Here is a 16,032-nt window from a genome sequence, read left to right on the forward strand (position 1 = left end):
ACCTGAGGCAGCATAGGGCCCAGCTCAAGAGAGCACTCCCTCTGGCCTGACCCCACAAGTCACAGCTGAGGCTGCCACTTAGCTGGCCAGTCAGCCAGTTCTCTGGCCTTGAATGCTGCAGAATTGGGACTTTGCATGGTGCAATGCTTCCTAAACCCACTTCACTGCACAACTCAACTGACTCTGAAAATACTATCAAGGGGCAGACAGAACTGGACTGATAGTTAGAACTGCACAGACAGCTGGAACTGGACTGATAGTTTGCTCTTTTCAGAATTGGAAAAAACGATCCAGAGAGGTTAATAACTTGCCTAAGGTCACACAGTGTGATAGAGGCAAATTCCAGAATAGAAACAAGGCTGAGATTTCAGTTGTTATTATTTGGAGTCGCCAGGAAAGTATGTGCTGAAAAGCCTTCCTGGGACTGGAGGCAAGAGGTTGAGAGGGCTTTCTGTCCTCTCCAGGAATCCCACCCCCCTTCTTTCTGCAAGCACACAGGCTCTGTCTGGCTTCAAACCCAAAGAAATTCCATCTCTGCTCATTGGCTCGCAGACACGGGAAGTGGTTCGTTCCCCACGGCTTCTTCCCTGGAGGATGAGTTCAATAAACAGAGCCCCTTTCTCATCTTCCTGCATAAATATTTCAGGAGACAGAAACAAACAGATCTGCTTTTGATCTGCTGCTGGTTATTTAGAAATCGGGGCTCCTCTATGCCAAGCAGGGACCACCCCGCCCAAGGAATTAGTGTCCACCAGGCCATGGGAGATACAAGATAGCATCTTCCTGTCAGGGCTGCTCACCTGGGCTGGGGAACCTGGTGAGAGCTGGAGAGCAAGCTCAGCTTGTACCAAAAGCGCCTCCACCTACCCATCCACCCACTGCTTGCTGTTCCTAGAAATGGGAGGAAATGGTCTGCTCCACGTCTGCTATTCTTGGGGATGCTTCAGTCACTGCTGCCCCTGGACTATATTTCATGGGACACCAGGTTCCTGCACAGACAGGCACCACCTATGGGGAAGAGGGTGCAGAGCCTTCCATGCCAGGTGGACCAGAGTTCTGGCAGCAAACGTCAGTGATTTAGAGGGCCAATCCCCTTTATGTCTCCCCCAAACACCCCTTCTGTTTATTCATTCAGACATTTATGGAGCACGTTATTCTTGGATCCAGAACATTCAACAGCTCCCCATTGCCGACAGGATTCTGACTTCAGACTGTCATTTCCTGTGCCACCCAACCACATCTCTCTCTATTCAAGTCATACTCCAGTTAGCCTAGTTCCTCCCTTTCCCCCAAATGAGACCTTCCCCTTCTTAAATGCATTTGTCCTTTTGCCTTGTCTCCTCTTCTCTTCTCTCACCTTTCTCAGGTCAGGATGGCTCATGTGCCACCTCCTCCATGAAGCCTTCCTTGACCTTCCCACCCCACAATGGGACCTTTGCATGGTGCAATGCATCCTACACCCGCTTCACTGCCTCAGAGCAAACTCACTTCACAGCTCATCCACTTCTGGAAATACTATCAAGGGGCAGACAAACTGGACTGATAGCTCTTTTCAGAGTTGCAAAAAAAAAAAAACCCAAAAAACCAAAGAGGGTCTTTTCCCCCTCCTCCCTGAGCTCCCTTGTAGCTTTCTGCCACTGTTGCCCAGGAATTGCTCTTCTAACACTCTCATGTGTGAAGTCTTATTGTTCCAGCTCAGTCACAAGTGTTCAGAGAACGAGGCTCCAGATTGTGTTTCAGCAAGTGTCTAGGAGTAGGGCTACATTCAGACCTGGCTGCTAGAGAATGGAAGCTCAGGTTTTAAGAAATGTGAATGCCTGGACCCCACCTCTCAGAGATTCTGATTCCATTGTTCTGGGGGAAGGAGGACAGGGAGGACCAACTATTTCATTTGCAGATCCCCTTTTCCAAAAATTTTGAAGAATTTCAAGACAGTGACAACAGAACATTAAACCAAATGTTGCACAGGTCACATGCCCATGGCTATGGTTTGAATGTCTCTGCCAAAACTCATGTTGAAATTTAATTGCCAAAGTAACAGTATTAAGAGATGGGGCCTTTAAGAGGGGATTAAGTCATGAGAGCTCTGCCCTCACAAATTAATTAATGTGATTATCCTGGGAGTGGGCTCCTGATGAAAGAATGAGTTTGGCCCAATTTCCTCTCTCTGTCTCACACACTCACTACGATGTGATGCCTCTGCCATGAGATGACCCTAACCAGATGCTGGTGCCACGCTCTTGGACTTCTCAGTCTCTAGAACCGTAAGCCAAATAAACTTCTGTTCTTTATAGACTACCTAGTCTGCAGTATTCTGTTACAGCAGCAGAAAATGGACTAAAACATACATGAAGCTGGCCCTGGAGACAGGCATTTGAACCTCACCAGGTGATCTGCAGCCAGGGTTGAGAACCACCGCCATGGTCAATGTCCCCATGAGCCCTGATGGTTCTGTGCTTCTGAGCTCCCATGACAGTACACAGACCAGAATACTGTACATTCTGTACATACTGTACAGTACACAGACCAGCCTCTCCATCTCTGTATGCCTGGGTTGGCTGGAGCACAAACAAATATTTATCGAGTGAATGAACATATGAATAGATGCAGAGAGGTGGAACTTGAACCAGAAAGCTGGGAAGAATCTTTTTTTCATTTATTTATTTTTAATTGAGATGTAAAATATATATGTAACATGCCTACAGTGCACAAATCTGAAGTGTTTGCCTTGATAGATTTTCATACGTGTATGCATTCATGTAAGCACCATCACTCCAGAAGTTTCTCTCATAACCTCCCTCAGTTAATACTCTACCCCATCCCCACCCCAGGTAACCAGTAAAAACTGGACAGAATTCCATCAGATGAGGGCTCTTCCAATGAAATAGGCAGAATAAGCACAAGTGGGGTATATCCAAGAGACATGAAAGACGCTGACTCAGAAAACTCCCTTGTGTGTGCCAAGGGCTGGAATTTACACCAAATGTATGACAATGAACACAAAGGTTGAGACTTCCTCCAAGGGGAAGCAAGCAAGCAAGCTGGCGGGACTCAAACTCTGGTCCTCAACCTCCATGTCTCATGAACTCGTCACAACTCTTGGCAGTCTGGAGTGGATGTGTGGTTGGAAGACACGGCGCAGAAGAAGACACACTGGCTGCAGGGTCTGGGGACACTGAGGAAGGGAGGAGGGTGAAACAGGGCCCAAGGCTGGGCAGCATCAGGGCATAAACTCACATCCAGAAGCTCACTTCTGCACCCAGCCTCAAACCAGGTGAAGTAGTCTCCAACCAGAGGAGGAAGTGACCAACCCAAGATCACACAGCCAGGGAGGGTCAGGGCTGGAGTTGAGGCAGGAGCTCCTGAAATCCCACTCCAGTGCTCTTCTCGCCATGCTATAACCACGTTTTCCTAGAAGGAAACTTTTGGCCTTCTGCGCCCCCGCCCCATGTTCTCAACCCTTAGATCAAACCATCTGGCAGCCCAGGCAGATGGGAAAGGCCCATACCATGGAGTGGTCCAGGCCAGGACTCCCTTCTTAGGGTAGGGGGTGGGGCACATGTGACACTCAGCTCCCAGGCACAGGGAGAGACCTTCAGGAAGTCTGGGCCGGGGGCTCAGAAACCCCTTCCCTGTCTCGTTGTACATAGGCTTTGAGAATGTCCACTCACCTCTCTGCCTCTAGGGCAACGCTGGTAGGAGCAGACCACCTAAAGTGTGAAGGGCATCACATCACCCTTTTGCTTAAAGCCCCTCTAGGGCTCCCAGCATCACCACACAATTAAGCTCAAGCTTCTTAGCTTGGCATCCAAAGCTCCCCACGGCCCCTGCCTGCCTGTCCAGCCTTGTTTCAACCACACACAGCCCCTCCCTTTCCAGCCCAGCAGCACCCAGCACCAACTGGTCTCTCCTAGAATAAGCCAAACATGTTTCCCCTTCCATGCCTTTGTTCACGCTGCCCGCTCAACCTGGAATGCCTTTCCTGCCTCTTCATCTGCCTCTGCCTACTCATCCTGGAAGACTGAGGGAAGATCTCTCCTTCCAGAGAGCTTCCTTGGCCTCCCCAGCCACATCTCTCATAGTTTCACAATTCTATGCACATGTCCCTGTCACTGCCATTCCATGCCTCCACCCATCAGCCTCCCTTCCCCAACATCCCTGCAGCCATGTGTCCTTCTGAGTGTCCTGTGTCCCCCCCAGACCAGGATCCCCCTGGGGAGAGACACTGCTTTGGTTCATCCCTGCACCCTCAGTGCCACTTAGGGCCTGGCACACAGGGCTCAGCAAATGGTTTTTGAATAAATCTCAGTCCTCATTTTATTTGCACAAAGGTGGGGATGGGGAAGGCGGCCCTGCACAGGAGAACAGGGTAGCCAGAGTGGAGAGGAACACAGAATAAGCTTGGCTGTCCTCTCCACTCCACACTCACTTCCCTGGCAAAACTGGCTCACTCACAGTAACCAGCTCTCCCTCCTGCCTCATTTGCCTCTAAGCAACCTCTCTCCTGCACCTACTCTAGTGTTTTCCTCCCAGGAGGCTGGGTCTAGTCAATGACAACCACTTAGGGCATTATTACCCCCTCAAGGGGATTTGTATTTTTAAGAACACCTAAAAGACCCAAAGGAAGGGAATTCTATGGTGGGTTCTAAGCGAGGTAGCGGGGAGGACATTCTAAACCAACGGCCCCACAGCACCCTCGGCCATCCACTGCCAGGCCAGCTCGCCCGCATCTCCTGCTTGTGCATGGGGCGGTGCAGTCAGGGGGTTACCGTCCAGTTTGCTCCTTCCTGCTGTGTGAAGCAGGGCAGGCCATCCTCTCGGAGGCTGTCTCCCCCTCTGAAAAGTGGGGGTAACAGCAGAGTTATGGGGGTACCTGAGAGAACAGAAGTGCCAGGCTGGGCATGGGGGGGCAGCCTCCAAAGAGCTTTCTGGTTCCATTGTTCCCGCTGCTCTTCAAAAAGCAAAGGCCCACTGAGCTTGTGGCTCCCACGCTGCTCCTACATGCTGGTCCTGGGAGGGGGGGCGGTGGCACAGAGGGGCAGCTTTGTTTGTGGCTCCTGAGTACCACCTCCCCTTCCCTCCACCCACTCTCCCTCCCTCAGAGCCAGAGTTCCAGGGAAATCTTGGCCAGGAGACTTCTCAAGCTGGTGATAAGGTCTGGCCCGAGGAAAGCTCTTAGCAACCCAGGCTCCCAACCCAGCGGCCCTTCTCATGGTTTCAGAGAAACAAAGGAGGGAAAGATTGCTGGCAGCCCAGTGTGCCAGGACGGCCAGCTTCCAGGAGGGAGAGCCGGGGGTCATGGGCCCTCCCTGTGGAGGGCAGGGGGGCAGCCAGGAACGTAGGGCATGCACTGCCAGGCCTGGGCAGCCGCAGCCTGATGGTTGAGCAGAAAGGCCTCCAAAGTCGCTCCCTCTGCCTCTGCCACCACCAAACCAGGCCTCTGGTCAGGGTCCTCCTAGCTGGTCACTTGGGGAGCCAAGTCTCTCCAACCAGGTGCCTCCTCCCATCTAGGTTAAGTTCTCAAAGTCTCCTTTCTGGAACTTTCTCCCATTCCCCACTTTTGAATCATTCCTTGGCCTGCCAACATTGGACAACTACTAGAAGCCCAGGAAAAACAAAACAAAACAAACAAACAAAAAAAAACAGAGAATTGGAAAACCCAACCTGAGCCTGCCAGTAACTTGGGGGAGCCCCAGTCCCCACTCAGTCACATCTTCCCTATACCCCCTTGGGAAAACTTTCTGGGGCTTCAGTTTTCTCCTCTGCAAAATGGGGGTGTCTACTTACATCTTTAAAGTCCCTTCCAGCTCTAGCAGTCCACAGATCTCTAATAGTAGAGATTTTGCCCAAGCAGCAACAGGGAATGTTTTAGTCTTGCTCCAAATCCTGCCAAATCTTGTATGTCTATACCTGGTATTCCAAAAATCCACAGCACACTCTTACTGGCATGCATAGCCCTTTGATGAGTGCTGTGAAAGCTACTAAAAAGAATCAGACCTAATCTCTAGCTTCAGCAAGCTCACAAGTTAGGGAGCCAAAGATCATGCTCATAAGATAATCAGCAAACAACATGGCACATAAGGCCTTTCCCTGCTGGCTGGTATACCAGGGATCACATGCTACAGGAGCTCCAAGGATTGAGAAATCAATGTGGATCCGGACCCTGAAAAGTCAGTTTAACAGGACAGCTCAGGCCCTGAAACAGCCTCAATCCATAAGAACTTGAGTTTGTTCCCAGATCTTTTAATGAGTAAGGCAGGAAGGCAGACTCAGGGTCTCTAGAAGACAGATTTGTGAAGATAAAGTCATCAGCTGGCCACTCAGGTATGCAGAAATCCCCTTTCCCAGAATTCCAAATTTCTCGGAATCCCAAATTTCCCCATGCATTTCTGCAAGCTGGTCTTTCACCTGGAGGTCAGCAAGGCAGGCATAACCAGCAATTTCTTCAGGAGTTCAATAAAAATCCTCAGGAATTAAATCCCTTTGTCGCCTTCCACCAAAACCTTTCTTTCCATCAGCCGTTCCACATCCTGGAAATTCTACCAGATTCCAGATTATAAAACTGTTAGTTCTGAAATCAAACTCAAGGTGTTTAAATGATTTGCTGCAATGCCTCAAGCTAGTAGAGGTATTCCTCTCCATAAACCTAAAGGAAAAGCAGGTCTGAGTCCCGGGGGCATCGGGATGTATCTGGAGCAAAGATCAAGGTCATTTGACAGTGGGAACCTGGTCTCTCTGCCCAGGGACCCAGGTAGGACTGTGCTCTGGGACCCACCTTTCCTCGCCTTCCACAGGGAGCTCTGATCTACAGAGAGCCGGGATGATACAGATCAAGGTTTGGATGCTTTATTTGGCTCACTTTTCAAATGAAAGCAGGACACCACATTTTTATAGCCAGATTATTTGTCCCAAGCATATTAAAACAGCCAAAATAGACAGAACAGGAAGAGAGAAAAGCAAGTTTTCATCCACACCAAACTAGCCTGACAGAGTAAAAACAGATAGAGGCTGTTTGGAAGAGATGAACTTTTCTTTTCCACCCACAGAGTATGAATCAATTCTGAAATAAGGACTACAGCAGGGGAGAAGTGGGCTAGCTATTGGAAGGAACTGCCTAAATCTGAGGGCCTTGAAATACTGGTGAGGAAGAAGAAAGGAGGGGGCACAGATTAGACATCACAATAAACCATTTCCTTCCATGACATCTACAAAGCGTCTTATTTACATCTTTCCCATGTTACTTGAATATTAGAGGACCCTACAGAGATAGACTACTAACTCCATTTTCACAGAGGCTCAGAGACATCCAGGGACTAGCCCAAGGTCACACAGTAAGGAGCAGAGGCAAGAGCAAGGCCTGGGTCTTTTGCCTCCAGGTCCCATGCTCTGGACTACATGTTTCCGGGTCATTCCCACCAGCCTGACAAAGTGGCAAGACAGAAGGCCTGCGAGGCAGGCTGAGTCCCTGACTGACTGTGGGAACATTGTAAAAGTTACCTCCCTTCCTTCCCTGGACCTCCATTTCTGCAACCATAGGAAGCGGGATAATAATAGCACAGACTTCATAGACTGTCATGAAGCTTAAATGAATTAATACATATAAAACAGATTATATATGCTTGGCATAAACTAAGTGCTCTGGAAGGGTTAGCCGCTTCTGTTATCATCGTTATTGTTATTGCCTGTTGGTCCCTTGAAAGCAGGGACCTAGCACCTGGCAAAAGGCTGGGAACTGCCTACTAGTAAATTAGTATTTTTTAAACTAATCTAAATTAAAATTAGGAATCATTCTCATATTCCTAAAAAGTGTAAATTGCCGTACAGGCAGAGGGCTGGCCCAGATGACCTCAGACATCTCCGGGGTTAAATACTGATCATGGAGGCTTCCCAGGAATTAGCATAAGCACCTACCCGGGGTGAGCCTCCACATACCACCACTCTGGGCAGCCAGAGCCTCCAGGGGTGTTAGCATTTGTCTCATACAGGGGCCAGTAAGTTTAAGCCTGTGGCATGAACACCATGTAAAACATCCACCTTCTCTGAACTCAGGCAAAGCAGACATCAAACTGCAGACACTTAGGAGTTTGTTTGTTTGTTTGTTTGTTTGTTTTAGAGATGGGGTCTCACTATGTTGCCCAGACTGATCCTCCTGCCTCAGCCTCCTGAGTAGCTGGGACTATTGGTGTGGACTTTTAACACTTTAGAAAAAAATGTGTGAGTGTGTGTGTGCGCACACATATCTCCCTATAGTTTGACTTTAAAGACCAAGGCCCAATATAAATAATAAGAAAGATCTAAAGAACAAAAATGGTCATAATTGAGCCCACTACAAATATAAGGTGGAAATTTTCCTGCCAGAACAAAGTTTCCTTTTGGAAAAATAAATGACTTCTCCCTCCTGCCTGAGAGCCAGGAGGGCCTCTGGCCTCCTTATACAGCCCAAGGAGGCTCTGTGAGACATCGGGGTGGGCAACTGAACTTGGAACTTCCACATCCCCCTGCCTGGGTTAGTTTCAGAAGCATCCAAGGTCAGGTCACCCTCCCCATCACCAAGCAGCAGGCAAAGGGAAGGAAAGAGGCCAGAATCCAGAGGTCCGGGTGTGGACCAATTCCATCCTGCCTCACTGGGCCACCTTTTACAGGTGACTTAGCCTCTCTGTGCCTGCGTCCTTATCTGTAAAGCAGGGATGATAACAGTAACCCATACCATGATGTTGCTCTGAGGATTAAATGAGTGGATACTTATACCATGCTCTCATCAATGCCCGGCATGCAGGAAGCGATCAAGGTCCATGGCTTTTGACTCCTGACGTTTGCCCATTCATCCCTGGCCTGTTGCTCCCTCCCCAGCTCCCCTCCTTTCACCTGCTACCTCCCACTCATCCTTCATGACTCAACTTAAAGTCACTTCCTGACCCCTCTGACTAGGTCAGGCCCCCTGCCATTCCCAGAGTTCCCTGTATTGCTCATTTCATAAGCCCCAGGACACTCATTAATTTTCTGTCTTCCTGAGAATAACAGCTAACACTACATGTCAGGCATATGGTAAGTGCCTCACATGGACCAGCTCACTTTATCTTAATAACAATCCTTTTAAGTGCTACTATTATCAATCCCAAAGAATGGATGAGGAAACAGATGTTCAGAGAGGTGAGGCAACTTGCCCAAGAATACACAGAAAGTAAATGACAGACTGCCATGTGTTTGACTTCAAAGCCAGCATTCCTAGCCAGTGGCACCCCAAATCATCAGGGGCTATCTCAAGAAAAGTCTGATTCTGGTAAGGGCTGCAGGCCTGGACCAGGGACCTGCGTTCTCTGAACCAAGCTAGCCTCATGGAAATGGAGAAGGCGGCTCTGCCTCTGTCATACTTTGTTCTGCCCTGGGCTGAATGCCCTGCCCAAGCAGCCCGATCTGATGTCAAACACCATGCACAGGACACCCTCCTCCCCCAGCACCCTTCCCCGAATTATTTACATGACTCCCAGCTCCACTAAAGACCACAGGCAAATCTAAGCAGGACACAACCATGGGCATCACCCTCAAGGCAACCAGCATTTGTCCTGCACATCCTCAGTGGCTGGACCACAGACACAACAGACAATAGCCCACTGTGTTGTAGGTGGGGGGCTGGCGGGGAGGGGAAGCAGAGTAGGATCATGCCCCAGGACCAAAGGCCTAGAAGTGAGATGAAAGTGTTCTCTGGAGTCAGACAGCCCAGGTACAAATCCCTGCTCCCCCCTCATTCATTCAACCTGTGACCTTGAGCAGTTCACCTACTCTCACTAAGCCTCACTCTCCTCCTCTGGAAAATGGGATGGATAATAGAAACTACCCCATGGTTGTACAGAGTAAATGCGATCATGCGTGCCCAACGCCTGCTTGATAACTGTCATTATCGTGATGATGGTGATTAATCTTCACAGGTTGTGGACCATTATGTGATCGGATTGAAAAGGTTCTGGCTCAAAGCCAGAAGATCTGGGCGTGCATCCCGCCTCTGACCCACATTAGCTCTGGGACCGGGGTGTGGTCATCTCTCCACTCAGACACTGTTTATCCATCCCTAAATAGAGGGGACCCTCCCCACCATGAGAAAGCTGACGGGATTCAGGGCAGTAACCCATGGATGTATTCTGTACGAAAGACAGCCTGAGCAAACCTGGGAGCCTCCCATCGCTACATTAATTAATTGGAAGGAGGGTGCCAGCCAGAAACCAATTACAAAATCCCTCCAGGGGCCTCTGTGGGGGCAAAAAGGAGGGGTGAGGAAGGGCGGTGGTGGCTTCTCCCCATTCCCCACCCCCACCCCACTTGTGCCTCCTTAGCAGCTGGTCCCGCACTCCAGGCCCACAAAGGAGAGGCTCATTCTAAACAGCTTCTTTTCATGTGGAAGCCACTGGATTTGCATCTGTCCTTCCCTGGCAGGGCCTGCCCCATGCCAGCTGCTCCAAGCTCCCCAGGCTGCAGGGTGCTTCAGGACCCTGGGCCTGAGCCTGCGGGGCCAAAAGGGGAAGGAATGGGAACCCAATGGGGCTGATCAGGAAAAGAGGGAAGGAGACAGGGCTGGGCACAGAGAGAATTTGCACGCATTCTCGTCTCCTGGACACAAGATAAGCTCTGTGGCCAGGCATATCCAAATCAGAATCAGGGCTGCCCGGGTGCCAGGAGCCGAGACTCCACCAGCACTGGCCCTGGCGGAGGCTGTGTCTGCTCCAGCTAGTTGGGCTGGGAGAGAAGTGGAAAAACTCACTCCATCCCTGGGCTGCCAGGACATTGGCCCAGCCAGCATCCACACTCCCAACCAGCCAAACTCGTGTGTGCCAGCCTTACAGGGCTGGCCAGTGTGGGGTGATTCTGGGAGCCCTGGAGAGCCTCACACCCTGCCCAGCTTCCTCTAAGAGCTGCCATAGGTGTCAAAGTGGCAGTGCCTAGGGGGAGGGGAACACGGGGCCTCTGGGCACAGTCAGGAAGAAAGCACCTGACAGTGATTTTCTGGAGAGTGAGCTTCATTGCCTAGAGGAAGAGATAGTAAGGAAGGAAAGAGCCTGCATTCATTAGGCACTTACAGTATGCAGGCAAGACAAGAGGTCTCCCGGCTTGTGCCCACTGGACCTCGAGACTGAACTCAGGGCTTTGGCCTTTCCATGTCCTTCTCCTCTAAGGTTCTGGATCCCAGGGACTGTGGCTAATGCCACTGTGTTCCTAATGCCTCACACAGGGCCCAGAGTAGGTGCTCAGAGGGTGCTGGCTAAAGGAACGAATGACTCCTAGCCGCACACCTCCCAGCACGAGAATGCTGGATATCTGGAAGAAGGCCGGGAAGGGAGAGGAGGCATAAAGGGTGTGTGGGCAGAGCAGGCAGAGCTCCTGCCCACCCGTAAGTGGGCTCCCACCCGGGAGCTGGCTCTGTGCTGGTACCCCCGCTTCCTCTTCACCAAGGCTTCCTGAGGTGCTGGCTCTCTCACTTCCTCTCCCAGGGAGACCCAGATAGGAACAAGGTACTGGGATGTAGAATGCCAGGAGGTTCAGGTATCTCCCGGATAACTAGATTCTGCGACAGGGAACTGGAGGCAGAGGGGCCTTATAATCCCCCTCGCCATCTGACTGTAGGTATAGCAAGGCCCCCATGGACTTGGCTCCCCTGCCCCACATCCTGTTCCTCCTCCCACCCCTGCAATGCTTTTTCCATCGAGGGCAGAGGGTGTCCCACAGAGGGAAATCCAGGCACCAGTAGGACAGGCAGGGGCGATGCAGTGGGGTAACTGGAGTGGGGCCAAAACACCTGTGCCCGCTCAGGCTGCCCCAGGACCCCTTCCCAGGGCAGCCAGGTGGAAAGAGCACTGACCACCAGTCAGCAGAATTGACGTGCCAGCCCCTCCAGCCTCAAACTTGTTGAATGACTTTGGGCAAGTCACAACGTCACAACTTCTGCTCCCAGGGTCTCAGTTCCCTCATTTCTCAAGGAAAGGGTTGGGGGATGTGCCTGCTCCAAAATTTTATTTTCCTGTGAGTGACTCTGTAGGGGCCCTAGAAACACATGATCTTTGGCAAATGCAGACCTGCTATTACCTGGGCAGAATAACATCATCCTCAGTCCTTTCACATTCAGCAGGAGCCACTGGCTCCTATCAGCAGTCTGTGCCCTGCTGGAGCTGGGGCAGGAGAGAGAAGGTTGCCCGCAGAAAGAGGGGCCAAGGTACCGCTGATGCTCACAGACCTACAATCTATCTGCTTAGCAGGGAGGAGCATGTTGGCAACCAAGGTCTTCTCTTTTCCCACACTCCTTCTCCTAAGGCTTTCTGAGGTGCAGCAGGCAATTCTGCTGCTCAGGGCACTTGGTTCCTGGACCGCTGACCCCTTGAGCCAGGCTCAGGAAGGCAAAAAGCATTCAGCTCACTAGTATCTAACTTAACAAGGCACACCTGAAAACAGGGGAGCCTGATCACTGTAAGCCTCCTCCTCCCTTACCTGGAAGACCTACCTCTGGTCACATCACAGCCAGCAGCCAGGAAATCACTCAAAGGGCCTTTGAGCAGTACAAAGCGGGTTGCGAGGGCCTACACTTCAGCTCACAGGTTTTCTTATAGCCCATCAACTTGTACTTTACACACAACTCTATTAATGTACTTTGTCCTCTGCTTTTCCAGTTGATAGCAATGTAGAAACAGATATTTAGAACTGGAGAAGCACTGCTAGTCTGGTACATGACTGAGACAGAACACAAAGAGAAAAACTGTACAAAGCAGTTAGAAGAACATGAGGAATAAAATCAGCTGGAGCTACTTGTCTCAGGGAAAGCAGCCTTGGCTCCCTGACCCCGAGCTGCCCTAGGAAGCACGTTGGACTAAGACTGAGAGAAGGCAGCACCTTGACCTCCAGTGCATGCTCAGGGCTCTGCATCAGAGCCTTCCTTCCCTCCGCTCTTTCTTCCCTTTTTCTGGCTTTCTTCTCTTTCTCGTCCCAAAAGAAATTAAGGTAACTTACTAAATTACATACAATCAAATAGACTTTAAAACATAACCAGGAGAAATGTCATGGGGCTAGAAGCTTTCCGGGGCTCTGTGTTCCTAAGGCTAGTTAGGGCAGGAGTCCTTCAGAAACCCACAGGGTTTGCCTGCAGCTTCAGCAGCTGTATGTACCTCATGGTTAAGGGGGCAAGGGGATGTATGAAAGAGAGGCAGAAAACGGAAAACAGGCTCACCTCCTCTATGGAAGTGCTACTGAGGATCTAGCAACTTGCCATCTGGTTTCCTCTTCTCCACTCGCCAGGCCTGTCTGAGCTCAGAGCTCCTGCAGTCCATACCTAACCCTGAACCAGAGGACTCTGCCCTCACGGGACCTGATACAAGGACTAAGGCATTCGTCCAAGGGGCAGGAAGTTGGGACCCAGCCATGACCCTCTGCCTGGAGAAGCAACAGCAGAGAAGTCTAGAGCCCTAGACACTGCCCTGGGCGCTCACTCTCGAACCCATTCCCTCCCCTACCTACTGCTCCCAGTGTGTCAGCAGCGATCTTACCTCTCACACTCTCTTTAGGGTTCTCCTTCATATCTGTCTTGTAAACGGACCACCCCCCAGATAACAAAGAGTCTCCCAATCTCCATCAGAGGTGACCTTGCCAGAACTTAAGCTGCACCAAGGCTCAGCAGAAGAGGCCCTAGAGATCATTGGAACCAAGTCTCACATTTGACAGATAGAAAACAGAGAAAACAGATAGAAAACAAGGTCACACAGCCGGTTGGTGGCTGATTTAGGACTAGGAGCCAGGCCTTCAGACTTTCAGAGCATGGTGGCTTTCCCTATGGTACTGGAGGAGCTACTACCAGCGGACTTGTAGACAGCAAGACAGTCCCCAGGACCTCTCCTGCACCCCTCCTGCTATCTGTTCCCCACAAGAACACGCCGGTCTGTGAAGGGCCAGCAAGGGGAGAGAAGATAGGGTTAAAGTGGGGATTTTATTTAATCCTCTGAGCTGGCTTAAGCCAAAGCCACATTGGTTAGAGCAGGAGGTGAGCGACATGGAGGGTTTGTTGGGGGCTGGGTACGGTGGAGGAGTGTTGAATAGTCACTGGATACCAAGAAGCTAGGCCTGCCAGCGGGCTTAACAGGTAAGCACCCACTTTCATGGACTCCCTGTCCCATCCCTGCTTTAAGGTTCAGGCCTCCAAGCAGTGCTCCTCTGCCATGGAAGTCCCCCAGTAGCCAGGATGCCCAACAGAGCACAGCAGTGCAAAGATCACTGGCCATAGATTGAGACAGACTTGAGGACAAACCCCAACTCTGCAACATACATGCTGTGTGATCTCAGGCAAGTCATTTCACCTCTCTGAGCCTCAGCTCCTTCCACTGTTAAAGAGAACTGAACACACCTTCCTTGCAGGCCTCAGGGGAAGGAAGGCTGCATGAGTTCATGCACATAAAGAGACACAGGGGAGGCGCAGAGTTAATCCTCAGCGCTATTATTAAAACCTCACATCCTTTCTCTCTCTAGCGGGGCCCATCCATTACTCCTCTGTCCCAGCCTACTTGCATCTTTGACATTAATAACCTTAATATCCCTCCCAGCTGAACAGCATGTGCATCATTTCAAAACCCAAAGCATCCTACCCCTGGTGGGTCACAACAGCCCTGCCAGAAGTAGCCAGAGCTGAGGAAGGCCCTGCACCCTCAAGTTCATCTTCTCGCAGTGTTCCCAAGTCCCAGAACAAGGGCCAATGGCAAAGTTTGGAGTTGGGCCCAAGAATCCGCACAAACATTCAGTCTTGGGGCACACTTGAGGAGGGCATGGGCAGGCCCTGGCTTACCAGAAGGGGCCAAAACCACCCCACCTCCATCACTTGCACCCCCACCCTGCATCTGGCCCCACTGCTCTGACCACAAGTGGGCCGCCGGTCCCACTTTGGCCTCCAGCTCCCCAATTCTGGGACCCAGCTGGGCAGCTGGAAAAGGTGGAGTCTGGCCCTTGAATGGACGGCCAAGCCCAAGGCCACGGCCAGACTGTGAGCTCAGTACCCAGACAGATCTCTCTGAAGAGTGTGGTTCACACCCTTGATTTTATTGGCTCTTTAACAGCCTGTCACCACCCAGGACCCATATTATCACCCTTACACCACACAAGAAGAAACTGAGGCCCAGAGTGGACCCCTCCCCGACCAAGGTCATCCAGGGGATTTGGGATAGAGCTGGGGATTGAACTCAGGTTTCCCTGATCCCTTGACCCTGACACTTTCCACTGCCCCATCATCTTTCCTCTTAACTCTTTCCTCCCTACAACTAGGAAGCCCCTAAAGTCCAATAAACGTGGGCTCCTATGACAAGGCCCAACAATCGTCCTCCAATATGGGGGCTGCCAAGATGCCCACCTTTGCTTCCCCTGTCACATTCCCTCCCCACATTTTCAAGTCAACCACCTGGACCTGCCCTGTCTCTGGTAGCGGCTCCCGGGACTGGGCAGCGCCTTCTGCACAGAGTGGCTTTGGAGTGGAGCCAGCGATCCCGGCATGGGCAGCGGAGGCTGGCAGGTGGGGTGGGGTTTCCCCTCCGCTGGCCTCCTCGGGGCAGCAGGCCCATCCCCACACCCACTGCTCAGCACCAGCCCCTGCCAGCGACGCTCCCCGCCGCGCACTCCCCGGAGGGACACCGCCAGCCGCCCAGCCCAGCTCTCCAGGGGTTAAAAATGCAGCATCCCAAACAAGGGTTAAAAATGCAGTCCCGGGGTTGGGCCGGGCGCGGAGGGATGTTGGCCAAACCGCCGGAGCTGCCAGAGCGGCAATCTCCCTCTGGCCTCCGCAGTCCTCGGGGGCCAGAGTGACTCGAGTAGATCCGGCAGCAAGAGAGGCGCGCGCCGCACCTTCCCGGCACCGGCGCCCCCTCCCCACACCCACACCCCGCGCCCCCCGCTGCCCAGCCCAGGGGCTGCAGGCGCCGGCGGGTCCAGAGCGCGGCGGGCGAGCGGCGCTTACCTTTGTGACAGTCATGCAGAAACTCCGCGGCGGAGCGGGGGCGCGGGCGCGGCGTGCGGGGGCGGCTG

The 16,032-nt window shown here is 51.8% G+C and overlaps 1 protein-coding gene across 1 annotated transcript in view; it reads right to left on the reverse strand.

Moving 5' to 3' along the window:
• Nucleotides 1-16,026, reverse strand: part of CORO2B (coronin 2B) — a 151,000-nt gene extending 134,974 nt beyond the window's left edge. The window contains exon 1 of the mRNA XM_017851194.1: nucleotides 15,965-16,026. Within this exon, the coding sequence (XP_017706683.1) occupies nucleotides 15,965-15,979 (15 nt within the window). The 5' untranslated portion in view covers nucleotides 15,980-16,026. The remainder of the gene's footprint in view (nucleotides 1-15,964) is intronic.
• Between the last annotated feature and the right edge of the window lie 6 nt (nucleotides 16,027-16,032).

Source organism: Rhinopithecus bieti, unplaced genomic scaffold (genome assembly GCF_001698545.2).
Source record: "Rhinopithecus bieti isolate Rb0 unplaced genomic scaffold, ASM169854v2 scaffold_31548, whole genome shotgun sequence".
NCBI lineage: Eukaryota > Metazoa > Chordata > Mammalia > Primates > Cercopithecidae > Rhinopithecus > Rhinopithecus bieti.